The sequence below is a fragment of the Meleagris gallopavo genome, chromosome 2 (assembly GCF_000146605.3).
Source record: "Meleagris gallopavo isolate NT-WF06-2002-E0010 breed Aviagen turkey brand Nicholas breeding stock chromosome 2, Turkey_5.1, whole genome shotgun sequence".
Classification (NCBI taxonomy): Eukaryota; Metazoa; Chordata; class Aves; order Galliformes; family Phasianidae; genus Meleagris; species Meleagris gallopavo.
In genome coordinates, this window is record NC_015012.2 from 63,605,862 (window position 1) to 63,630,592 (window position 24,731).

Here is a 24,731-nt window from a genome sequence, read left to right on the forward strand (position 1 = left end):
TTTTGAGTGTCCTGATATTTTGTAAGAAAGCACTTGATCCCAGTGGTGGAATAGCATCATAATAACCTCAGAGAAGTGAGACAAGCCATGTGTTTTCACAGAGTAGACTCTAGCAGCTTTGACAAAGCTCTTATTATCTATGCCTGACTAGGCAAAAGTAGAAATATCTTCAGGGCTCAGAACCAAAGGTGGATACTGGCAAGTGCTCCTGGATAATCGGGTTGATGCACTAGCAGTGCTGTCTGCAAGAGGTACTCACTGTAGTTGCAGGGATCCAGTAAAGCTGGAGGCAGCCTAGCACAGGATCTGCTCAGACAAAACTGTACTGCATCAGAATGTGCTGGCAATCTCTTCCAGCCTGCTTCTGGAGGGAATAAGTGGATTGTAACAGTGTGTGTTACAAAGTGTGTTCCCTGTAATTTGGTGCCTGGTGAAAGCTCTATTGCTTCTATGAAAGCTCTGTGAATAATTTTTAATAATGGTCATGATTTTCTACAGTACAAAAATTCCCCCAAGTTGGAAGGAAATGTTTTATAAAATGGACTTGCTCAGGAGAAGCTTGGCCAGTGTATTGCAGGAGGTGAAATGATTCAAGTACAATATAGTATTAAATTTAAGGAATTCTTTGAAAGTTCCAGAAATGTTCAGTATATGCTATAAAAATTTCTGTGCTAATATGCTGCCATATGCAACAAGTGCAGAACTGAAATATGTACACAGCTGATATTTTATTTCAGGTTGCTTGAGAAAAATTAGCAATACATAAAAAATTTCAACTTCATGAGGTCTCCATTTCAAAGACCAAGACTAGAAACAGTGTGACGACAAACTGTACAGGACAGAGACTTACAAGTGCTAATAATGGTTGATCTGACAGTGCATATAACTTGGGAAGGAATCCCATTTCTTCGAAAAATACTGAAATTACCTAGAAAGCTAATATATGCTTTAGTATCATATACTGATAGCCAAACTGTAATGCTCAGCTCACTCAGACCAGATGTTCTCTGAAGTTCATGTGCAATGAAAAGGTGATTTGAGGAATCTAGATGAGCAATCAGTTGGATCAGAGACTGAGCTCTTTCCTCAAGAAAATGTTTTCACTAAGAGGAGAAGCTGGGATTCCTCTTCCCATTACTTGGAGACATCACAGTTGTCTAGCATCAGAGGTGCTGCCTCAGCAGTGCTGATGAGATGGGAATAACGGCCACAGCCTGGAGAGTAGATAGAAAGGGCTGATAAGGCAGGAAGAAGAAGAATACAAATACCAGAAAGATCGCTCAGGAAACTGATCTATAAAAAATATGGCCTATACTGCTTCATGAAAAGTAGTCAGCACCACACTTGGATGGAGCACAGTACCATCCCAGTGTGTTGTATCTGTGATGGCTGATCTTTTCCACCCATGTAGCAACCTCTTCTCCTGTCTAAGCTGTGAAAAAGATTTGGAAGGCTCTGCTTACCCGCTTGATCCATCCATCTTGTCTGTGTTAGCTCTGTTAGGAAGAAGTTAGTCATCCAAATCAAGGCTCAATAGAGTAAATAAAATGAAATAAAGATGAGCTCACCAGCATTAAGGCATGTAGTACAAACTTCAGACATCTTCCTTAGTCACCTTGTTAGAGAAGATAATGAGACTCTTTAAAGTTGTGATTCATGACTTACGTATAAAGTTGTGATTCATGATTTCTGACTTATTTTCAGTGAGTGCTTCTGAACAGGCAGAATGGGGCTCCTATATTTGTCTGTGCTTCTGCACTGAGTGAAAAGGGAATCTAGATAAGTATAAATGGGTATGGATACATACTGTATACAGTATATTGCCTCCAAATGTATGGTATACATCCAGAGTCTTTACCTTTAACTTTAACTAGTTCAGGCTTAGCTAGGAGGTTGGGATGTGGGAGATACTTCTGGCAGCATACTTTCTGTCTTACAGGACTAGCCAGCATCGAGACAACACAAAGCAGGTAACCCAGTGTTTGCACTGCTCTGCTCTATGTCAGACATAAAGTTTGTCAAGTATGCAGCAACACTACTGTTGCAATACTTGATGCCTTGGTGGCTTTCCATCAGCAATACTTGTTGTCAGTTCCTTGAATACAAGCAATTCTAGTAAGGCCAGCTATTGAAATGCCAGCATTAAAATCAGAGAGAAGGAATCAAAACTGTTCTGGAAACACAGAAATGCCAAAGGCATAGATAGCAAGTAAACAAAACAGCAACTGACATTCTGGGAAGGAAAACAGGAAGATTATGTAGATATTTAGCACTTACAAAGTAGGCAAAAGTGTGTGGGTTTTTTAGCCTCTAAATTGCAGGTGTAGATCTTTTTGTTCTTGGTGAAAAATCAGAGAATGATACTATTCATCTACTGTTCAGATAGCCTTTGCTCTATAAATATTACCATATCTGTAACGTAACATTTCATTTGAATGTCCGTCTAGTACTAGAGAGAAAGTCAAATATGAGAGGTGAAAGATAAGCAGTAATAAATAAGCAATAGTCAAAAGCATATTCTGCCATGAAGCTACTGAATTTATAGTGAAATTATACTGATGAGACCACATTCACTTAAATAGCTCTTCGTGTCTTAGACTCCAAAAAAAATTGCTATTTGGATATTTTTTGATGTTTGGATCTTTGGATCTGGTTTATATCAGGAAGATGGGAAATGGTAAGAAACTTCTTTCAACTCCACCCTTCTGAGAGAGAGTTGTTGTTTGGTCCAGGGTTAGAGCAATTGGAACCTCCTAAGGCTGATACTTGCTTCTTAGGCTCCTTGCAAAGCTGTAGTCCTTATAGTTCAAGGTAGCTGATCTTTGTTCTGTCTCTTATCCATTTACAACGGGTGCAGACAGTACAAAAGTAGATCTGTGAAGAAGAAACCTGGCAGGTCTGAGCAGAATCCAGTTTTTTTTTGTTGGAGTCTTGTGGAGAATGGAACATTCTGTATTTCTTGCAAACACGTAAGGTTAGAAAATGTTAGAAAAGCAATGTTCTAGTTCATTCCTTTGTACCATAAGAGAAGGACTCAAAGAACGCACCTGACACTGCTGTGGAAGAATAACAAGATAAAAGAACATTACAGAACATGTTAGTAAGGTGTTAAAGTGCATTTGTGATCTTGGAAACAGTGAAATATGTGGTTTGTATTTCTTTGTTTTTAATTTAAATTACTTTTGATGTTAACTGTGGTGGAATCATTTTCCTTGAATGAGAAGAAATTGAAAGGTGTCTGCTTGTCACTAGGAAATCAAGAACAATATAAAATAACTCTTGTTTGTTGGTGATGGAACAGATAAATGACCAGGTTGTAAATAAGCTCTTTGTCTAACTAAAATGAAAGGCAGTATTTTAAATACCCAAGATCGATTAAATTGATTCTCGTTATTTCATCTAATGTATGTACTCAACAATGTGTAATTTTTCTCTGGTGGCCTTCTATGATGGAGTGATGACATTGGTGGACAAAGCAAGGGCAGCTAATGTCATCTACCTGGACTTGCACAAGGCCTTTTGCATGAACTCATGCCTTCATCTCTATCTCTAACTTGGAGACATATGAATTTGAAAGGAAGACTGTTGTGGAAAAATAATTGGTTGGTTGTTGCAGCCAGAGGGCTGTGGTCAACAGTTCATTGTCTGTGTGGAGACCAGTCATGAGTGGTTTCTCCCAGTCTTCAGTCCCAGTTTCAGTCTTGGGTCTTCATTTTCATCTTTGTCAATGGCAGCGGGATTGAGTGTGCTCTCAGCAAGTTTACTGATGAAACTAAACTGAGCGATACAGTTGATAAAATGGGGGAGATGCCATCCAAAGGGACCCAGACAAGGTCGAGAAAAGGGCCCACATGAATCTAATGAGATGAATAATGCCAAGTGCAAGGTGTCGCGATCTGGGTGATCCCAAACAGGGGAGAAGAAGTCATTGAGAGCAGCCCTGCAGAGAATGACTTGAAGATTCTGGTGGATGAAAAGCTTGACATGAACCAGCAAGATGTACTTGCAGCTCTGATGGCCAGCCCTACCCACGGCAGGGGATAGAATTAGATGATCTTTAAAATCCCTTCTAATCCAAGCCATTCTATGTTTCCATGATTCTTCTTAGAGAAGAGAACACAGAAGTATTTTCTTGTCCCATGAAAACAGTTAGGTTAGCAGAATCAGTATCCAACAGTGAAAACTGGAAGAAGTGTAAATAAATAAAAACTGGACAGAAGATCATGCCCAGGCTGCTAAGCAATGCAAAATGAACTGAAAAGCTCTGCATTCATTTGGGAAGGTCCTATGCGGCTGATTCACCATTGAAGGAGAAGCAACTGAGCACTTCTATTCAGAGAAGGCTATATATTTGCAGTGAAGAGGGGCAGTTTGGAGGAAAGGTGAGCTGTGAACCTGCAGAAGCTGAAAGTCTTCTTGTGCTCAGTAATCTTCTTAAATGTTGGTGTAGAGATAACTTGCCATGTCTTGGAGAATACAGCCAATTGGGGATACTAAGATGGCTAAGGAGACAGAATATTGGTGGGACAGACCATCTGGCCTTGGAAGAGCCAAGAGAATAGATAAATAAGAGACAATACATAGACTGTACCACACAGTGCATTTCATCAAATCTGCATGAATATGCGTGGGGAATTGTAACTTTTTTTTCCATCAAAGAATCTCTGGCTGAAATGGAGTTGCGTTTCTGTGATGTTTATGCTGACCTCATCTCAGATTTTAGAAGACGTGTTATTGAAGTGTCATCCAGTGTGCTTGAATTGGTTAGTCTTACTTGTTTTAGTTTTTCGCAGGAGATCTTCTGAAACTCAATGAAGAATGAGAAGTTTTATAAGCATTTTCCTAGTGGGAGATAATTAGATTTCTCATCTAGAACCAATCTTTATTGGTTAACAATATGTGGCACTGTTATGAATAGGGATTGGAAAATACAGTTCCTTTTAATTACTACAGCAGTAAGGCTTAATTATTTTGTAAAATAGGAAATGTGCTGGCCTTTGAGTGTTTTATATTTCAGCAGCTGTGGGTTCATGAAAGCTGCAGGAGCAGTTCTGGATGTAGGCAGTGAAATGTGGAATCCCTGCCTAGGAAACATAAAGGTGTCTTACACCTACACTGTCATGTCTTAGCATTAGAAAGGATGGTCAGGAGTTGGTTGCTCTTCATGATGTGTGAGGTTACAGGGATGTTCAGCACTTCAATACAGTTGTAACTAGGCTCTGCAGGGAGAAGGTAAACAGGTCATTGTAAGAGTATTAAAAGTGTCTGAATAAAAAAGGGGATTGTAACAAATAGCAGTTCCTAATACATTTTTGGGTATTGTGCAATTAATAATGGAATACATTCAGTTAACCAAAATCAAGTAATGCAATGCAAAGCAACTGAAAGCAACTTTGATTTTCCTTAATTTCAGACTTAGAGGTATACAGAAAAACATAAAACCAAAGTTAGGTGAAGAGTTCAAGAGAGGAAAAAAGCTGGCAGTAATTATTGGAATCTTCTCATGATTGACATTTGTTTGCTGCAGTTGAAAAGGAAAACAAATATTAGCAATATATTTGTAATAGGGCAAAAAGAGAAAGTTCACTTCCTCTTATTGGTAAAGATTAAAGATTTTGAGTAGAAAATATCTTTTTTTTCCAGCATTATTATTATTATTTTTTAACCATACTTTTACTCATTTCCCAGGAAATATAAAATTAAATTCATTTAATTACACTGGAATTTACAGACAAAAATTTGTTATTTGCTTTAATTTAAGGAGAGTTTTCTTCCCGTCCTTGTGCTCATGTCAAAAATTATTTACATAGACACTGCAGTACAAAGGACCTGCCATAGTTGCAGCAAAAGATAAACATTTCCAAAAGATAATATAAGAATTAATGGTATTCTTCTTGCAGTACTGGAGATATATCTCAAATACCACTTTTTATGGTAGCTGACTACAGTGTCTTTTTAATGATTCTTTGAGGTAACGTTAAAATGATGCGTATAGATAAAATTATAGTAGAAAAGGTTGCTAGTGTAGATGGAAAATGTTTTCTCATATAACTAAAGCTGGAAGTCATTTACTTTGACTGAGTTTGCTGTTCGGATGCTCAGATGCAGATCCATAATGAAACGATAGAAATAGAATCCTTCACAGGATCAGTTTTAAAATATTGAAGGAATGATTTGCTGTCTGCTGTTCAGTGAATGCATGTTGCTGCAGAATGCATATTGTCACAATGATGGTGCATAAATCCCAGCACCCTCTTAATTCCTATAGGCTTTTTTATTCCCATTGGCACCTGTATTGTTGGTACGTTTAACTGCATTCAACACAGCGTCTTCTCCTCCTGAATACAGATTCTGGAAATGACCCTCCTGCTGATGGGTGCCGGGACTATCATTTGTGTAGTTTAAACCACCCAAACTTTTGACTCTGTAAGGCAAGCAAGGCCATGTCTGTTGTATATTTAAGACTGGTTCCAAATCTGCATCTCTGTACCATAGCAAAAATACTTCTGTGTCTCATTGGGCTCCTATCAAAAAACAAAAGTGTAAATGTAAGTAATCACAGCTTGTTGGTTTAGAGTGGAAAGAATGCTGAATGGCTTTTCTCACATTTAAAAAAAAAAAAGAAGTGGAATTCACAACTGCAAATAGTCACTAAACACAAATTCTTTTATAAATGGTTAAGTATCTGGAGGTTTCATTTCACTGAATCCATGCTGTTGAGTGTATACTGCACAACAGCAACATGCTGTGTTTTCTGACTTTGCTCTGGTTTGCTAACAGGGTGGTTGAAAAGGCAGACAGTAAAAATAGTTCTCGTAAATCCTGTGGAATAGTACAAGTGTTTGCTAGTCATAGATCAACCGTGTGACTCTATCCTACGCTGGAAGGTTTTTTAAAGTATTATACTAGCTTTTGAGGAGCATCTAATAGATTTGCCATCAATTCCCCCTCTCCTCTCTTTGATGGATAGACAAGAAAACAAATTTTACCTGGAAAATATTTTGTGTTACATAAAATTGTCAAAAACCACATTTTGAATTATTGTCTAACAACACATTTTGTCTCAGGTGTGCACTGCAATAACTGGCAATAGTAAAAGTTCTCTGAGGTAAGGATTTGCCCTCTAACTGTCACGTGGCAGTGTCTACTTCAGACATTGCCTCCCAGATGAACTACCTTGCAATCAGACTGCTATTGACTGCTTGTGTGGATGCAATGGAGATTAGATCAAACAACTGATCTGGCTTGTTTGTTTTTTAAAATTGTCTCTTTTGACATCTTTTTTTTTTTTTTTCTTCCAAGTTAGATCAGTTTCCCAGATAAAATTTGCAGCTGGTCCACATAAAAAGTACCACCACAACTGAAGAGATTCTCAGGGGATCGCTATGCCTGAGGGAATAAATAAACTGTGGGAAAGGAGAAAGGAAGAAATAACTTACCAGGACAGTGCCACAGGGTATGTTGTGTCATGAGATGATAGCCACAGTGACAGTGGTCTGGGATCTAGTTCATTATCGTTAGTGTTTCTTCAATTCAGGTACTGAAATTATGATATTAAAATTTGCTTTTCTTAGATCATAAAACCTATGCAGAAGGATCAGAAAATATGAAGGTGCTCTATTTTTACTGTAAGCTGTAAACTGGAAAAAGAATAACCGGGGAGAAATTTCACAAAATACTTTAAGAAGGACTGGCACATTTTCATGCTGTGTCTTGCTCAAGCTTTTATGAAGACAGTTTTATGCTCATTTGACTTCTGGCATTCATTAAGTGCCTCTGCACTGGAGCAGTAACCTACAAAGTCTTCTTGACTTCTATATTTGACACTCCTGGCAAGAGTGACAAAATGTACTTGCCAAATAATTATCTCCTGTGGCAAGTCACTGAAGAGATGGAAAAATACTGTGAAAAGCAGGAGATAATTGTAGATTTTAGGATAGTCTTCATGTTCACAGATCTTAAAAATAAAAATGAAAAATTTTAAATTAAAATACCCCACATAGAAGACTCCTTGCAACAATATACTTTACCTAATCCGATATGTGTATGTGAAGGTAACAGGCATATAAAATATCCTTTCCAGCGACTGCCTTTTTTGAGTTCAGTAGAGGAAAACAGATGACAGACTTTGCTGAGAGAAGTCTTGCCTTCTTTTGGTGAACGCTGGTTGTATTTATTGCTGCTGCAGTTCAATTTTCTTAACATTTCGGTGCATGAGCAGCAGTATCTCTTATGTCAGGGAAATTTAACTTTTAAAATGGAGTTTGGTGAGATTGCTAAAAGGATTACATTACGTGGTTGCCTGCAGTTGAGAGATTTAAGCTTAGTAATAGAGGAGTTTCTTATCTGTCCAGTGTTCTTAACTCAAGAATTAGGGAAAGAGTTAATCATTTACAGCAGACAGCAAAGACAGCATAGACTTTAACCAGGGTCAGCAAAGTGCAGGGGTTCTGCTGTCACCTCCTGCCCCAGCACAGCCTGCTGCAGGGAGTGCCCCAGGGCCACCAAGCTGCGGGCTGTCTCCCACAAAGAAGAGATGCTGCCTGAGTGTGGGCCGAGATACAGACCCAGGATTTTAAGGCCAGGAAGAGCAGTGATGTGTCCTGGGACACTCAGTTGTTCGGAGGGAGGAGGCCTGGCTAGCAATGGAGCAGGGAGCATCTCTGTGTGCCCCCTTGCTCAGCACTGTCTGCTGTTCTAGCAAACCTCTGTCTACCACGTGGCTGGGCCCATGGTTTTCTCTGTCTTTTGTCAATCTGCAGCTGCTCTGGCAAGAGAAGTTCAATGTGTCTACAGTACTTTTCCATCCCACGTATCATCCTCCTTACATACTTTTCATGCTTTCTATATGTTGTCACTGATGGCCTAATTAACTCCTTTTTGGTAACTATGGGAGTTATCCAATTTCCTGACCTCTGTGCATTCAGGCTTTCTGGAAACAAAGTTCCTGATATCCACAGGAGAAACTCAGCAGTTCACAGGGTTGAGCGTTTCAATCTGGCATTGGCAGAGATGCCATCAATACACTACTGTAGTCAGCAGTGAATTTTGCCTTCACAGCAAAGGTGAGCTTTCAGGTTTTGGGGTTGTATATATTTTCAGAGTGAGCCCTAGCCAGCCCATTGTGGAATTTTACTGGAGAGAACAGTGGGGAGCTTTTACAGACAGAAAAGCAGCCACTCAGTGCGGAGGCAGGGCTGTGGGTTGCCTTCAGCCACTGGTGAAGTGGCTGCCAGACACGTCTGTAGCTTCACATCCAGCTGTATTCTCTCCTATTCCTTGCTTCCTCTGCCTGCTCCTTGGCTTCTTTATTCAGCTGTGAGAGGTTAAAAACTGCAGTACATCCTTCGGGATTCAGCAACAGCATGACTATTCTATTGTGAAAACACACGTTTTCACACTCTAGTTAGAAATGGCATGAATTATGTCTGTTACCACCCCTCTGGAATTCTATTTTACTTTTAGTGCTTGCTTAGCATAGGTGCTACAAATGAGGTAAGAAAAATAATTACATTGTAGAGCAGATTTCTTTGTTGGAGCTGAATAAGATTTTTGTAACACTGAAAACTGAAGAACGTTTTTACAAGAACCAGTTACATCTAGTTATAAGTTAAGCCCTTGAAAGATGGGAGAAATGTTGCATGACACAGATACTTCTGTAAAATAAATCCTTTATTGCTTTTTGTAAAGGTGGACACTGTTCAGTAGGACACTGGAAAAATGAGGAAGGGGTGAGGGATTGTAAATTACTTAGTTTTATAAAGCAACTAGAGGGGAAATCTGATAATTCTCTATGAAAAAATGATAAAAGACAAGGCAGATTTATTCAAGGTTGCACAAGGATGTTTTATAAGCAGCTAATAGTCTCACATTAAAAAAGGGGACATGGAGATTAGATTTAATGAGAAATTTTCCAAAAGAATGCTTTGACAGTGGAGCAGTCTGTCAAAATGGTTATTGAAGTGCAATCATAAAAGGTGTTCAGGAAGATATATGGTGAAACTCTCAAGGGAGAAGTTAGTGCAGAGATTAGCTAGGACTCATCAAAATTACTGCCCTGGTTATGCTCTTGGGATTTAGGTTTTACAGAAATAATATAGTGCATTTGTTCCTGCCATCTTCTCAGCCTATATCCTTATAGGTTTTTATCTTTCTTCAAACCTCTCCAACAAGAAAGAGCATAAATGTATTTTTCTTGCTCGCTTTTACTGGGCTCTAGAAGAGAGGTGATGAACTTTATGTTCTTATGCTGGAAGAGCTAATTAGGAAGCTCAAGATGAATGTATGGGAGTCTGAATTTATTTTGCTTTACCTGTGTCTGGGAAATAACAACTGGGCTATCTGACACTACAATTTCTTCACGCGTAATGACAGATATTGCAAATACTGGGCATCCTGGTTCCAGGTATGCCACTCTTTATTAGCTAGTAGAAGATATAGTTGCACTGCTTCTAGGGCTTTAATTTGCTGATCTGCTAGAGGTCATCTAGTCCTGATTTCATCCCATTTTGCATCCTGCAACAGTAGCCCAAGTTTCTGAATTAGCTCTTGCTCTGCTACTTTTAAAAATAGTTTTTCTCTTTTGTTGAGAACATTGCAGTTAAAATAGCACTGAAGAAGATAAATTAATAAATATTACTAACCATATTTCTCCATATTAACAGGGGGACAAAGGATAACCTTTGTTTTTTGGGTGGTTCAAGATAGTTCAAAAGCCTTTCACAGCAGTTTCACTCTTGCTTATGGCTAACTACCTGGTTCTCCAGAAACTGTTCTGACAGAGGATTGATAGGTTTAAGGGTTGCTGTGGTTATGTCCAGTTTCTCTTGACCGTCTCTCTCACACTGTCTGATGGGAAAGAACACAACATTTGTGAGAGTCTTCAAGAGGGAAGTGGAGCCCAGCTTACTGAGCTGCCATTGTGAGCTTAGCCATCCGGCCCTCTCCTCAGACTGCTATGGAAAAATCAGTAGAGCTATTGTCAAGACAAGGAGTGATAAAAAATACTGCTTCTGAACAGCAGCAATGCCATGGGAAAGACAGGAATGGCAAGTTGGTTTACATTTACCAAATAAAGAATTAAGGATCAGACTAAAGACAGAGGATATCGCCCTTGGTCTAAGAAGGTCCTTGCTGCTAAGAAGGCTAATGGTATTCTTGGCTGCATTAGGCAAATAATGGCCAGCAGACTGAGAGAGGTAATCCCTCCCCTCTGCTCAACATCAGTGAGGCTGTACCTGGAGCACCATGTTCAGTTCTGAGTCTTCTGAAACAAGAGAGGCCTGGACTGGAAAATGTCCAATGGAGGGTCAGCAACATGGTGAAGAGGCTGGAGCAACTCTCCTGAGAGGAAAGGCTGAGGGGGCTGGGTTTTCTCAGTCTGGAGAGGAGGAGGCTCAGGGGGGTTTCATTAATGCATACAAATAAAAATGCAGACAAATACAGTGCAAAGAAGGTGGAACTGTGCTCTTTTCAGTAGTGTCCAGTTCTGGCACCAGAGGCAATGGGCACAAACTGGAACACAGGAGTTTTGTCTGAACAGCAGGCAACACTGCTGTGCTGTGTGGGTGACAGAGCTTCCCAAAGAGGTTGTGGAGTCTTCTTCTTGGAGATCTTCAAAAGCCTGCTTTTGAAAAACCTGCTCTGGGTGTCCCTGCTGGAGCAGGGATTGTGCCAGATGGACCTAGAGGTCTCTGTCAGCCTCAGCCATCTAGTGATTCTGAGAGATGGGGATGGTGAGAGGAGTTAGACTACATAACAGAACTTTTCCATTGAAAAGATTAATTGGACATTGTACCCAGCAAAATGTATTTAAATACTTTGGCTCTGCATTGTTTAGAAATTCATTAGAAATTGTGATGATAGATGATTAAAAGTCCTAGGCTAGGTTGTGTTTAAACCTTATCAGAAGAATTCAAGGCTAGATTGCATTCACGTTAGTAGGGGGTGGTCTGGAATTTGCGTTTGTTACAGGCACATGGCATTTCAAGGCAATTGTTTTTTAGGCATAACTTCAGCAGAGACAGCCTCTGACCATGTTTTAAAAAGCTCTTTTTTGTTTCCTGCTATCCAAGTCCAGCATATGCTGCATAAGGATGTATGTGTAGAAACTCACCCAATGCTTCTTCAAATTTGTGCAACTGGTTGATTTCCAGTAAATAAAAAAATGAAAGGAGAAACCAAAGCCATAACATTTTGTTTTGTTTTGTTTTCCCTGAGCAAATGTTTTACTAATTCTGTGCATAATTTTAATAGTTATTAGAGGAAGAGATTCCTTATGTTTAGACTGTGAGAATCTCCTAGAATTTGCAGCGATAGTAGAGTTTACTGCAAGTCTTTTGACATTCAGAATATGTGTGCATTTTATACACAGAGACTTGCTTGCATCTCAAGCATATTTTAAAAGCTGTTAAAATGCCAAACTTCAGGCTATACATAAAACATTCTTTTACTATGTTTGTTTTATGATACCATCTTTAATACATAACTGCATACTCTGCTTAAGCCAGAACCCCCCAGATTTACAGCTATGTAAATTACAAAGCATTTCTCCCTTCAGATTCTTCCTCTACACGTTTACATGTATTATCTCTTTGTCTTTCTGAGATGACAAAGCAAGGTGGGAGATAGATGGAGTAGAGGTAAATGGATACAATGAAGAGAAATGAAGGGCATAATGTGTTTGCTTTGTTTTATTTGACGTGCATATCTCTGTCCCTGAGAAGCCAAATTGCAACATTCTGGTTTCTCTGACCATTCTTTTAACCTCAGGTCTTCTTTTGAGAGATTTTGATGGGATGGGGTTGGAGCTGGGAGGTTATTTCCAACTTCACACTGAAGCTCAGAATTGATTCTTTTTAAATGGTCTTCTCTGTGCAGTCATACACATAGCTAAGAGCAGTATTGATTTTTTGACAAAAGAGATATCTGATATTTCCAGAGGAGAGATTGCTTCTGCTGTGCATCTTTTCTTATCATTGGTTTCTTGCAAGGCCCAGCTTATTTTGAAGCCACACTACATAACAAGCCACTGGACAATAGATAATGCTTCCATTTACAACTTTGCCACAATCATTGGACTGATCCTAGCAAAATAATTGTGTTGATGGTCTTGTGTCTATAAAAAGCTTTCCTTCAGTAAACCTTTTTTACTTCCCTTTGCAGATTTCAAGCATGTGTGTATTTTGCATCTGTCTTTCAAGCTATGTCATGTGGCATCCATTACTTAGCATCTGTGTTCATGGCTGTTACTCCTAACTTTGTATGTGGGATCCCTGGAAATGTGAGTAGCGTTCTCTTCTACAACTCCTCTAAAGCAAGACTAGAGGACATCTGGACAATGTGGACATCAACAGAAAATTACATTGTAGCCCAGCTGGAAAATGGAGAAATCTGGGAACTTAATCAATGCAGCAAGTCCAAACGAGAAGTCAGTTTTGACCTAGCATATGAATATAAAGGCAACAAGTCCATATTTTCTTGTTCTGATGGATTTCTTTATGATGATACAAAATGGAAGAGCACTGTTGTTACGCAGTGGGATCTGGTCTGTGACCGAGAATGGCTGGCAAAATTAATCCAGCCTACATTCATGCTTGGAGTCTTGGTTGGAGCGGTGATTTTTGGTGACATTGCTGACAGGTAAAGTGTCATCCTCTGAGCATTGTACATTCAGACTGCAGTAACTCTGTGCTTGTGTATCTGTTTTGTTATTTTCATTCATTGTGTACAAAGTCAGGTTTCAGTGTTGTTTATTCAGAAAAAGAAAAACTCAGTTTCTTGTTCATATATCAAGTACTAATTTTCCAGTGTCTTTGCTAATCATTTGCTTTTGGAATTTATTTCCTACTTTATATTATCCATTTAGGCTTGGTCCCTCAAATTGCACTGTGCAGCTAGCATTTTGTCCAAAGTACCTTTTTTTTTTATTTTTATTTAGAGGAATAGTAGAAATATCAAGAGTAAAACCTGGGAGTAAGTGTTCTTGTTTTCCACGAGGAGAGATTCCTCATGATAGCATTTGTTTCTTTCTGGATATGCTAACCTGCTTGAGGTCTATAGGAGGATTAAAACCCATGTGTTTTGAAACAAAAAATGACCTGACCTTTGTCACAAATACAGCTCTCTGGGACTAATGCAAAGGCTTTGAGGGATTGAGCAAGCCCCTTTTTTTTTCCTTGCTGCCTGATTGCAATTTTTGCCTGAAAGGTGAGATTAAACTTCTGCCTCCTGAAGATTAGTCCAGACAGAAGGAAGAAGGGTCATTGCTGTGCTTTGCTGTGGTTCTGCCTACTTACCAGCATGACCAGAGTTCTGCCTGAACCACAGGAAAACCAAAGCCAGCTCAAGGCCCCCACTAGAGCCTTCCTGTGACCGCTGTGCCAAGGCTGTCCTTCATTTGGCCCCTATGGCTCTGCCTCCCCTGTTGTTTTCTGAGATTGTGCACTGAGAGCCAGCTTCACAGACAGTCTCAGAAGTGGCAGTGAGATCCAGGACGCCTAGCCGTGCCTGTCTCTTCATATGACATTCAGTTTCCTAAGCTACACTGTACTGTCCTGGACAATTTATATACTTGTATTTTGATTTGAAGGCTCCTTTAGTGTTATGCATCTCTTTTTCTAGAGGAGCTTGTTTGTTAGGTGGAGGGAGAAGATATGTTCCACAGCAAACACTATGAGGAGGAAAAGGAGGCCAAGCACGTTGTTCTCTGGTTTTCCTTCATTAGCACAGCATTTTGGTCTGGCAATGTGGGAATGCAAAAGCAAAGATGATCTTCCTTTAGTTTGTCTTCTGGAACACATGGAATCAATCCTTCCTCTCAATTCAAGGCTTTGTAAAACCTCATTTAATACAAAACCAGAATATAATACCAACATTTGTTCTGTGTCCCTTAAATAATTCGTTGCTTTATTAATTAATACCCAGACATGATTTATGAAGTTAGGTTCATATTGTTCTCATTTCAATTAATTTAAGCCATGAACAGTCAGTTGAGATAATACATCCTGAGTTGCAGATTTACAACTATGGATTTTACAGCTGAAAGTTATTATTTTCTGACACATTCTGGCTGGTGAGAAATAAGTTTGTGGGTTCCTCCCATTCCCAATTAACAGATTTCCCAACAGAAGAGCCAGCTGAGACTCACTGGGATCTCTTCTGGCAGGGGTCAGAAACCAGATGTGTGTAATGACTCCTTCCTCACACATCTTCCGGATCAGGGCTGGTGAAAGATGGGAGGGTGCTGGAAAAAGCTATGAGGTGTTGTTGTTTGCAAATGAATATCTGAAAAAAGCAAATCTTATGTATTGACTTAATAAATAAGACAGAGTATATCTGCAGATTAGTTATTGGGCAGTTAACCTTGACACTGTTATGTGAGCAATATAATGTCACTTGTAAAGCTTGCTTCTGGCAAGAACTCTAGGAGATTCCATTTTCCTTGAGTTTAGTTGGGATTATTGAAAAGAAATAGAAATTTTCTTTCTCATATGGCAAGGAAAATACAGGAAAGTAATGCACAGTTTTTTTGGCGAGTGAGAGCCTTAGGTACATATTTTCAGAGTCATTTCCAGACAGGCTCTCTGAAGTTGCAGTTTTATTCTGACAGAATGTTTATAGTTGCTCATCATTTTATTGCTGCTGTGCTTTACAGACTGGGAAGACAGCGCGTTATGTGGTTCACAAGTGCTGGTCAGTTTGTATTTGGCATCACAGTGGCATTCACGTTTGACTACTACAGCTTCGTGATTGTCCGCTTTCTCCTTGCTATGGTAAGAAAGGAGCTCACTGGCTCTTTTACGTGTCTTTTCCTTCCCCTTCTCAGGAAAACCCCTTTTTTTCTTATTTCCTCTTCTACTTCGTTATTCTAAAGCCCCATCTGTTGCACTTATTTCAGCAGAGCAGGGAGAGTCTGAATGTTCTTGGACCACAGCACTTTTCCTCTTTGAATTAATAGAAAGCATCTGTATGAAGCATTGTTTGGTACCTCCTCCATCCCAACCTCTGCTGGACTGGTAATTAAATACCAAGTGTGAGCAGTGAACTCTGGTTTTTACATTGCAACTGGCATTGCATTTCTCCTTGCTGTTACAAATGGAGTATATAGTTCTTAAAATAACAAACCTATAATAAGTATGATTTTTATCTCTGCCATTTGCACCGATGGAGGAGAGATGCACTTTTTCTCTTCTATGCATCTCTTTGGTCTTTTTAACTACATCTGAAGTACTAAATAAATAGGTAGACATGTTTAACACTTAGGTGTTTATACTTAAGGATGTTCCAGTATATGTGTCTAACTATATCTATACATAGATATCTATATATCTTATAAGATATATATGGTAACTGATTTTTACATCCAGAAGTATATTTATAGTCTTTCATTATACAATGCATCAAGACATTAGAAAACTGTCAGAAGAAAAATGATATAAGTTACTTAGAGGAGGTTGGAAATTTGAAATTAATCACATAATTTAATGTGTTCCTGTGGGCAGTCAAGAGAGGACATTGTAGCTGGACCTGCCTTTGCCTGATTACAGCACAGAAGGGTTTCCCAGCAAGAAAACTGCATGGGGATTTCAGCCTTGAACAGTGATATCACCAGGATTCACTTCCCTGGTGTTGATGCTAGGGGCTGTGGTAATTTATAAAAGCAAAAAGCTCTGACCAAACAGATGCCGTAGGTTTTAACTGCCCATTGAGAATAGATTTGAGAGAAGGAGATGTGAAACTGTAATCCTTCACCACTGAGATCAGTGCAGCTTTCTTGTCAGCCTCAGCGGGTTCACAGACAAGGGTTTATTAAGTGGAAGATTTGTAACCAGAAAATTGATTTTTTGATTTGACTAATCCAAATAATATACTGGAATATTTTCTAGCCTAGAACTTCTAGCTGTGTTCTGAAAAGTTTTAAGTTAACAAGAGTTTGGAGTGTTACTAGCAAAATTGAAATACATATAAGACATATATAAAGATATATGTTCAAAGAAAAAAAATCCTTCAATGAAGAATATGTCAGTAATTCCGTTCTATTAGTATGGCTAGATCTGTATAAGAACCTGTAACTCTGTAAATGTGCTTCTCTTCCAACACTGTAAAAATTTGATTTAATGACTATTTACAGGAGTATGAAAGGTAATTTTCAGTAAATTTGCTGTTCTGTGACATGCAGATTAGTAATAGTCTACTTAAAAGCCAAGGTCGAGGTTTTCAAAAGCGGCAGTTACCTTGGGAGACTTTATTTTCCTGAGTGCCCAGTTTGTGATGTCATTAAGGACTTGATCTTTGGAAGTGAAGTGATGACAGCTAGGTAGGCGCTTTTTCAGGTGTCTCTTGCTGGCTCTGCACACTAAAGGGAATCATCCAAAAGCACTTTGTGTCTTTAAACACAGTTCCCAGGTATTCTGAATGTTTGAGTGAAGTTTTTTGTCCTACTGATTTGTTTTCAGGTTTGCCTTTTTTCTGTTGCTGAGTAACAGGTCAGCGCAGTGCCAGTTAAATGTACTCAAATGAGGAATGCAGTTACCTGTTGCACAAGAAAAGTAGATATAAACCTCACACTGTTTTTTTTTTCTCTTTCTCCATTCCCCAGGTTTCAAGTGGCTATCTGGTTGTGGCTTTTGTTTATGTGACTGAATTTGTTGGCATTAAAGCACGAACCTGGGCTTCTATGCATGTCCATGCTTTTTTTGCTTTGGGAATTATGGTTGTGGCACTCGTGGGATTTTTGGTTCGGACCTGGTGGGTGTATCAGATATTTCTCTCCATAGCAACTCTTCCCTTTGTCTTGTGCTGCTGGATGCTTCCAGAAACACCTTTGTGGCTGCTGTCAGAGAAAAGATATGAAGATGCACAAAAAGTAATCAATATGATGGCAAGGTGGAACAAAGTAAGCACTTCCTGCAAAGTGTCTGAACTGTGCTCAGTCCAACAAGATGACCCAGGCACTGACAGAACAAGTGGCAATGGTGCATCCCCAACCAAGAAGCACAACATCTTAGATCTGTTTTGTAATTGGTACATTGCAAGAAGGACCATCACGATCTGGCTGGTCTGGTTCACTGGGAGCCTGGGGTACTACGTCTTCTCCCTGAGTTCTGTCAATCTAGGAGGCAATGAATATTTAAATCTGTTTCTCATAGGTAAATAGTTTTTGTACTTTATTATTTTTCTGACAGAACTAGAACATTAAATTCAGAAATGTCTGGAGATTAGACAGCCTAGTTTTTTTTTTTAACTTTATTCATCTGACTGTGAACCTTATTCCAAAATTTTCTTGTTAGTTGGTCATAAAACTGATTAATACAGGAAGAAATCTCACTGTTTTGAGAAAAGAAAAGAACTGAGAATTTGTTGGTGTACAAAATTCTTCTCTTTTTGTCTTTGTGATTGTAAAACCACGTTCTAATTTTCTCCTCTTCATCCTGCAAGCATCTGGCAGATCCACACAAAACCTAATGGCAGCAGACCAGCAACACAAAGTGCATATATCATTCTGTTAAAGGCACAAATTAGGAGAACATAAAATAAGCTAAGGCTATAGTCATGTGCAGTCGTAGTATGCTGAGTCGGTCTGTGCAGAAAATAGATTCACAATTCTCAGAAGCAGGAATAATTTTGTTTTCCCAAAAATGTATTTTTAGTCATTCTATTCCTTTAATTGATCTGACTGTAATATTCCTGTGGTTTATAAGTAGTTTATGAAGCGCATTCAAGGCCTGACCTGAAGTTTGTAAAAATCAGTGGAAATACTCCATTGACTTCAGAAGACATCAGGTTGGGCAGACAGCTCTGAGATAGCAGGGCAATAAGTTATGTGCTTTGTTTTATGTGACCCAGTGCTCTCGCTTAAGTGTGTGCCTGTCCATGTACATCAGCACACGGAAGGACTGTAACTTTCGTGAGCTGAGTTTGAGTCATCACATATTGTAGTGTATTGATAGGCTGGCATGGTGAAGAGTGAGTGCTAATGATGGAGAATAGTAAGTAACTCACTGTGCCCACCTCTTCCAAAAATATTCAAGCAGACTGATGTAGTGTGACTGGCTGCAGACTGCTTTTACCAATACAACATCTGTTTTCCAGTATTATAAGTGCATCAACATAGTACGTGTACTCAGTAGAGAAACGCAGCATATTTGTTCTTATGTTCTTCCCTGACATCACCCTGGACATAGCAAGATTCTTCATGAGCAAGTTGGCTTAAAACATGTCCAGAATGGCTTAGTATCAGTATGATTTATCTGGGGGCATACCATGCTTAAACAGAGTTTGTGAACAGTTCTTGCCAAATACTGGTCCCATATGGCTGCATTAAGTTTTTCTGGGAAGAGACGTTAGGAAGAGAAAATTTACCCAAATGGGTTATTGTAAGCAGCTGCCCTCTCTTTAAAGCAAGCCTTGCTGTTTTCTGTAATTTTCCACCCCAAAGAGACTAGGAACTGCTCTGTGCTGTAGAACCTGTTCCACTTGTCCTCCTCCATCCCCCACTGACATATCTTAGGCCATGTTTTCCATCATCTGTTGCTGTTTCTGTGACCAGATGAATAAGCCTAACACAACAGTTGTCTCTAGATTTCACATATTCGTGACATGTACAATCAAGCTAACTTTCTAGATTAAATGAATCCCCATAAAGAGGAAGCTAGAGTTATAAGATGAATATGTGTAATCATGACTTAAAATGAAATAATTTCATACTGACAGGTGCTGTGGAGTTGCCTTGCTATATCATTGCTTGCATTGGGATGGACAAACTGGGAAGGAGAAACACACTCATTCCGTTCCTTATTTTAAGTGCACTGATCTGTGTTTTAATTATGTTCATACCTCAGGTTAGTCATATATTGTTGAAAGTGTTCCTTCAGTAGACATTTATTTTATTGATCCTGAAGTCTGTAGAGGCAGCTGTTCTTTCCAAATCATATGCTTTTAAAATGCAGCTGCCAGTCAAGGATAGATTTCTGTATTTTCAGTACAGACTTCACAGCACTGTCGCTGGAGTCAGATGTAAAATTTTCCCAGGGCTTCAGAGAACCAGGACTGGTAAAAAGTTGTGTAGACACTTTACTTGCCTTAAAGAAAAAACAAGTAATAAATATTGCTTTGTGTTTAAAGAAGAGTCACGGATTTAATTCAAGTTTGGAACAGTGATATTTTCTGGTAATTTATTTATTTGTGATCTCTTTCAATAGGACTTTAATGTGTTAATTATCTTGGCAAACATGGCTGGAAAATTTTCAATAGGTGTGGCATTTGGCCTTATATACCTCTACACAGCAGAACTGTACCCAACAATTGTAAGGTAAGAATTTTTGCCGGAAGGTATCTTTCATTGTTTTGTTGTTATTTCCTTTTCTTTTTTATGCTGTTGTGCCAGAGCTAGCAGCTGTTGACATTAGCAACATTGGTCTAAAAGACAGGAAAGGATGAGTACCCCTGCTGCTAAGAGTAGTCTAGTATTTGGCTGTACAATAAAATTTTATTAATTTTTCATTTATTTGGCCATTGACTGGTTTCACTGAGGAACTAAAAGAATACTCCTGTATGTTACATATGCCTTTCTTAATAGCCCCAGTTCTTCATGCTTTGGTGCATGCTGAATGCTAATTTTATTTTAAATCTTCATTTCAGAAGTAGCTGAATTTCACTAAAACAAATTTATTATTTATTTTGTTTGTTTGTTTGTTTTAAAATAAAATTTTGAGGCAGTAGCTTTCTAGTATAATTTCAACTCATCCAATGGGTGTTACAATTTCTAATTGTCTGCTTTATTTGCTAGAATTCTTATCAAAATGTTTGTTTTATTTACAGATCGCTTGCTGTTGGAAGTGGGAGCATGATGTGCCGTGTAGGCAGTGTGGTTGCTCCTTTCTGTGTGTATCTGAGAAGTGTTTGGATTTTCTTGCCACTTGTAAGTATTTACTTCAATTATAAGCATTTCAGGTTCTGAAAATAAGTGTGTGTCACTTGTCTTTTCAGGAACTGCAAGTTGAGCTTTTCTTTTGAAAAGAATTGAATGAACCATTCTTGTTCTAAATTTTAAGACTCAGAGATTATTAACTTCCTATTGTTAAGAATATGCAGCTAAAGCAGAAGGGAGACTTTGAGTCACTGAAGTGTGAGAAGTTGTTGTGATGTGTAAAAATTTGTGTGCGTTGGATCCTTGTATAAATTTGATAAAAATATTTCCCACAAAATTATACTTTATCTTCCACGTAACATTTCAGAAGTGTCTCAAGTCCCTATTTTTTACTCTGCAGACCATGCTAATAACTTACTCTTCATTTTTTTCCCAAAGACAGAGTTTTTCCATGTAGGAATTTCACCATGGTGGCTGTTTTTTTTTAATAATATATTTTTGGTAATATTTTTCTATTTTCCTATTATTTATAATATTCTTTCTTTTTTTTTTAATAATAAAATCACAGAATTGCTCAGCTTGGAAAAAAACCTTAAAGATCAAGTCCAACTGCATAAAATTCTTCCTTAGCCTTTTCCCTGGCTTCCCTGGGACACTGCACATTTGGAATAGCCTTCCAGAAGATCAAGACTGTCTTAGACTTACTATGCTTAGTCTTCACATCTATCCCAGGGCTTCTGCTTTGTATTTTTCCTTTACATGAACCAAACAAAGCAATTCATTTAATGGAAGAAAAAAAAAAAAGAGAGAGAGAAGCTAATGATGATGTTCATGGTAACTTTGACAAGAAACAGGACCTTGGATTCATTAAGCACACTGTAATGTAGATGATTTCCAGGTCATGCTACTATTGGATCCTTACCTCTAACTGCCCCCCCCCAGGAGAAGACAGGCGCAGACCATTCCTTCACAGATCTTGGGCATTTCTTCTGTGTTATGTAGCTTCAAACCCATTTTGGACAAAATATTTTGTTTCTTTCCTGCTCACAATGAACTGTATTTGTTGATTACATTCCTCTTACGCATTTGCTGCTTAGAAATCGTGCAGCTTTTCGATAGCCTTTTTTTCTCCTGAAAGATAATTTATGCTGATGCAGAATTATAAGTAATTATGAAGTTTACATAAAGGATATAAGTGAACAAGAGCTTATTAATGATTTAAAAACAGTTTAAGTTCTTTCAAAACCCCCTAGAATTTGCTTTGTCTAACACAGCAATGTTATATGTAAACTATATGTGTCAGAAGGTAAAAATACAATAGGATGTGTCTTTGACCTAGATTCTTACTCTAATTTTCTCTACTGCACTGGAATTTCTTGCAAAAACGGCATTGTGTCCTTTTGATTTTGCAACAACAAAAAAACCCCTTAAATTATAGATGCTAGAGATTGGTCTCAGAGAATTCTTGGAAATTTGTTTCATGATTTAAATTAATTACATTCACAGAATCACAGAATTGTAGGGGTTGGAAGGGACCTCTAGAGATCATCGAGACCAACCCCCCTTCATCGAGACCAACCCCCCTAAAATTCAATTGTTCTGGATGAAAACAAAGAGGATGAAGCAGACCACAAAATAATTTATTCCCTCATGCTCCTAAAAACTGTTTTCTTTCTTAATAATGATCCCATACTAACCAATACGGCATCTCAGAAAAGACACAGAAAACAATATTTGCACAACAGAGCAGCCATGAGGGAGCATTCTTTTTCTCTGGTCAACGTTTTGCCTTTACTAGCTGAGATAAGCTTTATCTGTGCAGAAGTGCTGCAGTCAAACCACAGATGATGAATGCTCAGGTATGCTGGAGAACAGTGGTAATAGCAATGTAAACAGAGGAATTATTTCAGCTCTGAGCGACTCTCAATGTGCAGAAAGTCCCCATAGTATTTATGGAGTTGTACAGTAGTTAACTATGAATATGTTTTCATTATTAGCTCCTACTATAAAGCAATTGTCAGTTTATTAAATAGGCTTGTCTTAGCATGGTGCATAGCTTGCCAAGACTTAGGTAAAGTAAGTGTTTTGGAATGAAAGTGAAATTAAATGGATTACATTTCTGAGTAAGCTGATGTATATCATGTTGACCTATTGTATACACCACGCACTGTCAAGCAGTTAATGCCACTATTTGTTTGACAGTCTGCCTCACATACAGTTATGCCACCTGTGAGCAATGCAAACACCTCATTTGAATGCCTATAAATTTTGAATAACTTGCTAAATGTAGTTTGTATGCGACAACTTTTGAGAAGAGTTGTAGTAAAGGTGCTGCTCTATGAATACCCTATTTGTGTTTCTCAGTGGTTCAGAATTATGTTCCATTAGTATTTTAGCAGGACCTTGATTTTTCTGTCAAATGTATCACAAAGCACAAACAAAAATAACTCCACTGAGGTCAGTGAAGTCAAATGAATGAAAATCCTGTGTTTTAAATATTTTTCACTGTAGTTGTATTAGGGATTTTGCAAATAAGATTACATTTTTAGATTGGTTCCAAGCAAACAGATATGAACATATTTGATTGTCAGGCTAGAAGAATTACTTGTTCTCAAAAGAAAAGGTGTTATTTTGTAGGGATATTTAATGCAAATTATCTCTGTTTCTAGTACAAGTCTACTATTTCCCAGCCTTCTACCAGTGTGAAATTAAATTTGTTGCTTCAGGTAGTGAGGAAGACTTTAAAAAAAAAAAAATAAATAAAAAATGGCAGCGCATCTTTTTTGAAGTTAATCATGGTAGCTGTTAGAAACTGCTTGATGCACTGAAGTGCTGGGAATAATTTGAGAGTTTGACTAAGCTGAAAGTCAGATTTCAAATGAAAAGCCTGAAAAAGCAGTGACTTAAACACGCAGCTGCCACATTAATTTTGGTGGAGCTTAAACATACTTAAGTATTTTGCACAACAGTACACTTCAATCCATAAACGTTTAACTCTTGGCTATATCAGAAAAACATGTTCTGATGCTGAATTACATATGGACAATGTTACACACAGACATAACATTCACGTATTGTGTGTGTTTGGATCACACAGAGGGCTAGATCCTGTCAGATGCCACATGAAGAAGAATGTCAAGTTTGCTAAAGACTTGTTTTGAATTAATGTAACTTCACTGATAAGTTTGGATACTGTTCCTGAAAAAATAGAAAAAAGAAAAAAAGATGATGTTTGAAAAGTCACTTCATTAATATGCTGTGATTTAACTGTTTCATATTCTGTCTTTCATAGGAAGCATTGGAAAATGCCTTGTAGAGTGAGGTAGAAGGAAACAGAGGGAATTAGCCTGGGGTGCAGCAGCTTTCACACTGAAAAAAAAAAAAGACACAGTGATGGAATAGAATAGAGAGCTGAGATTAAAGGCAGGAAAGGAGGTGTTGTGCAGGTGTCCAGGATAGTGGGAGTTCACAGGGCATAAGAGGTAGGTTCATGTGGAAGGGAAATACTAGAAGAAAGTGTCTGAAAGACATATGAAACAGAGAAGACATACATCTACAAAGCACAGTGTTGCTTTAATGTTGCTGTCAGGCATCAACAGTGACCCTGTTCCCATGAACTCTGAATGTATGGGTATCCAAAGAAATTAGTATCTTTAAACTTCAGTGTCCTCAGTATCCCTTGGTATTTTCAATTATAAATGTATGACAGCCTAAGAAAATGCATAAGAAAGGTCAATATGGAATAGCTGCCATTTTGCAATTCATCCTGTCTTGCCATGACAGAAAATAACTTCTAATAGTGGAGGAGAGTTTTGTGCTCAGTAGTGTGTTCTCTGTTTCAGTTGACTTTTCAGACACTTTG

General features: G+C 38.4%; 1 protein-coding gene and 1 long non-coding RNA gene across 4 annotated transcripts in view; one reads left to right on the top strand and one right to left on the bottom strand.

The window, feature by feature from the left end:
• Positions 1-11,055, bottom strand: LOC104909836. 2 transcript variants are annotated; one of them, XR_792625.3, is made up of 4 exons: positions 8,031-11,055; positions 7,440-7,540; positions 1,569-5,219; positions 1-1,214 (listed from the first exon to the last, which is right to left on the bottom strand). It is a non-coding gene; the product is annotated as an uncharacterized LOC104909836 (long non-coding RNA). The 2 variants fall into 2 exon arrangements; XR_002112282.2 differs by having other exon boundaries at positions 1-5,219; positions 8,031-9,729.
• Positions 5,215-24,731, top strand: part of SLC22A16 (solute carrier family 22 member 16) — a 25,517-nt gene continuing 6,000 nt past the window's right edge. For both annotated transcript variants that reach the window (XM_010707486.3, XM_031552514.1), the window contains exons 1-7: positions 5,215-7,456; positions 13,165-13,641; positions 15,656-15,773; positions 17,600-18,149; positions 19,714-19,841; positions 20,202-20,311; positions 20,821-20,920. In XM_010707486.3, coding sequence (XP_010705788.1) covers positions 7,386-7,456; positions 13,165-13,641; positions 15,656-15,773; positions 17,600-18,149; positions 19,714-19,841; positions 20,202-20,311; positions 20,821-20,920 — 1,554 coding nt within the window. In that variant the 5' untranslated portion in view covers positions 5,215-7,385. The remainder of the gene's footprint in view (positions 7,457-13,164; positions 13,642-15,655; positions 15,774-17,599; positions 18,150-19,713; positions 19,842-20,201; positions 20,312-20,820; positions 20,921-24,731) is intronic.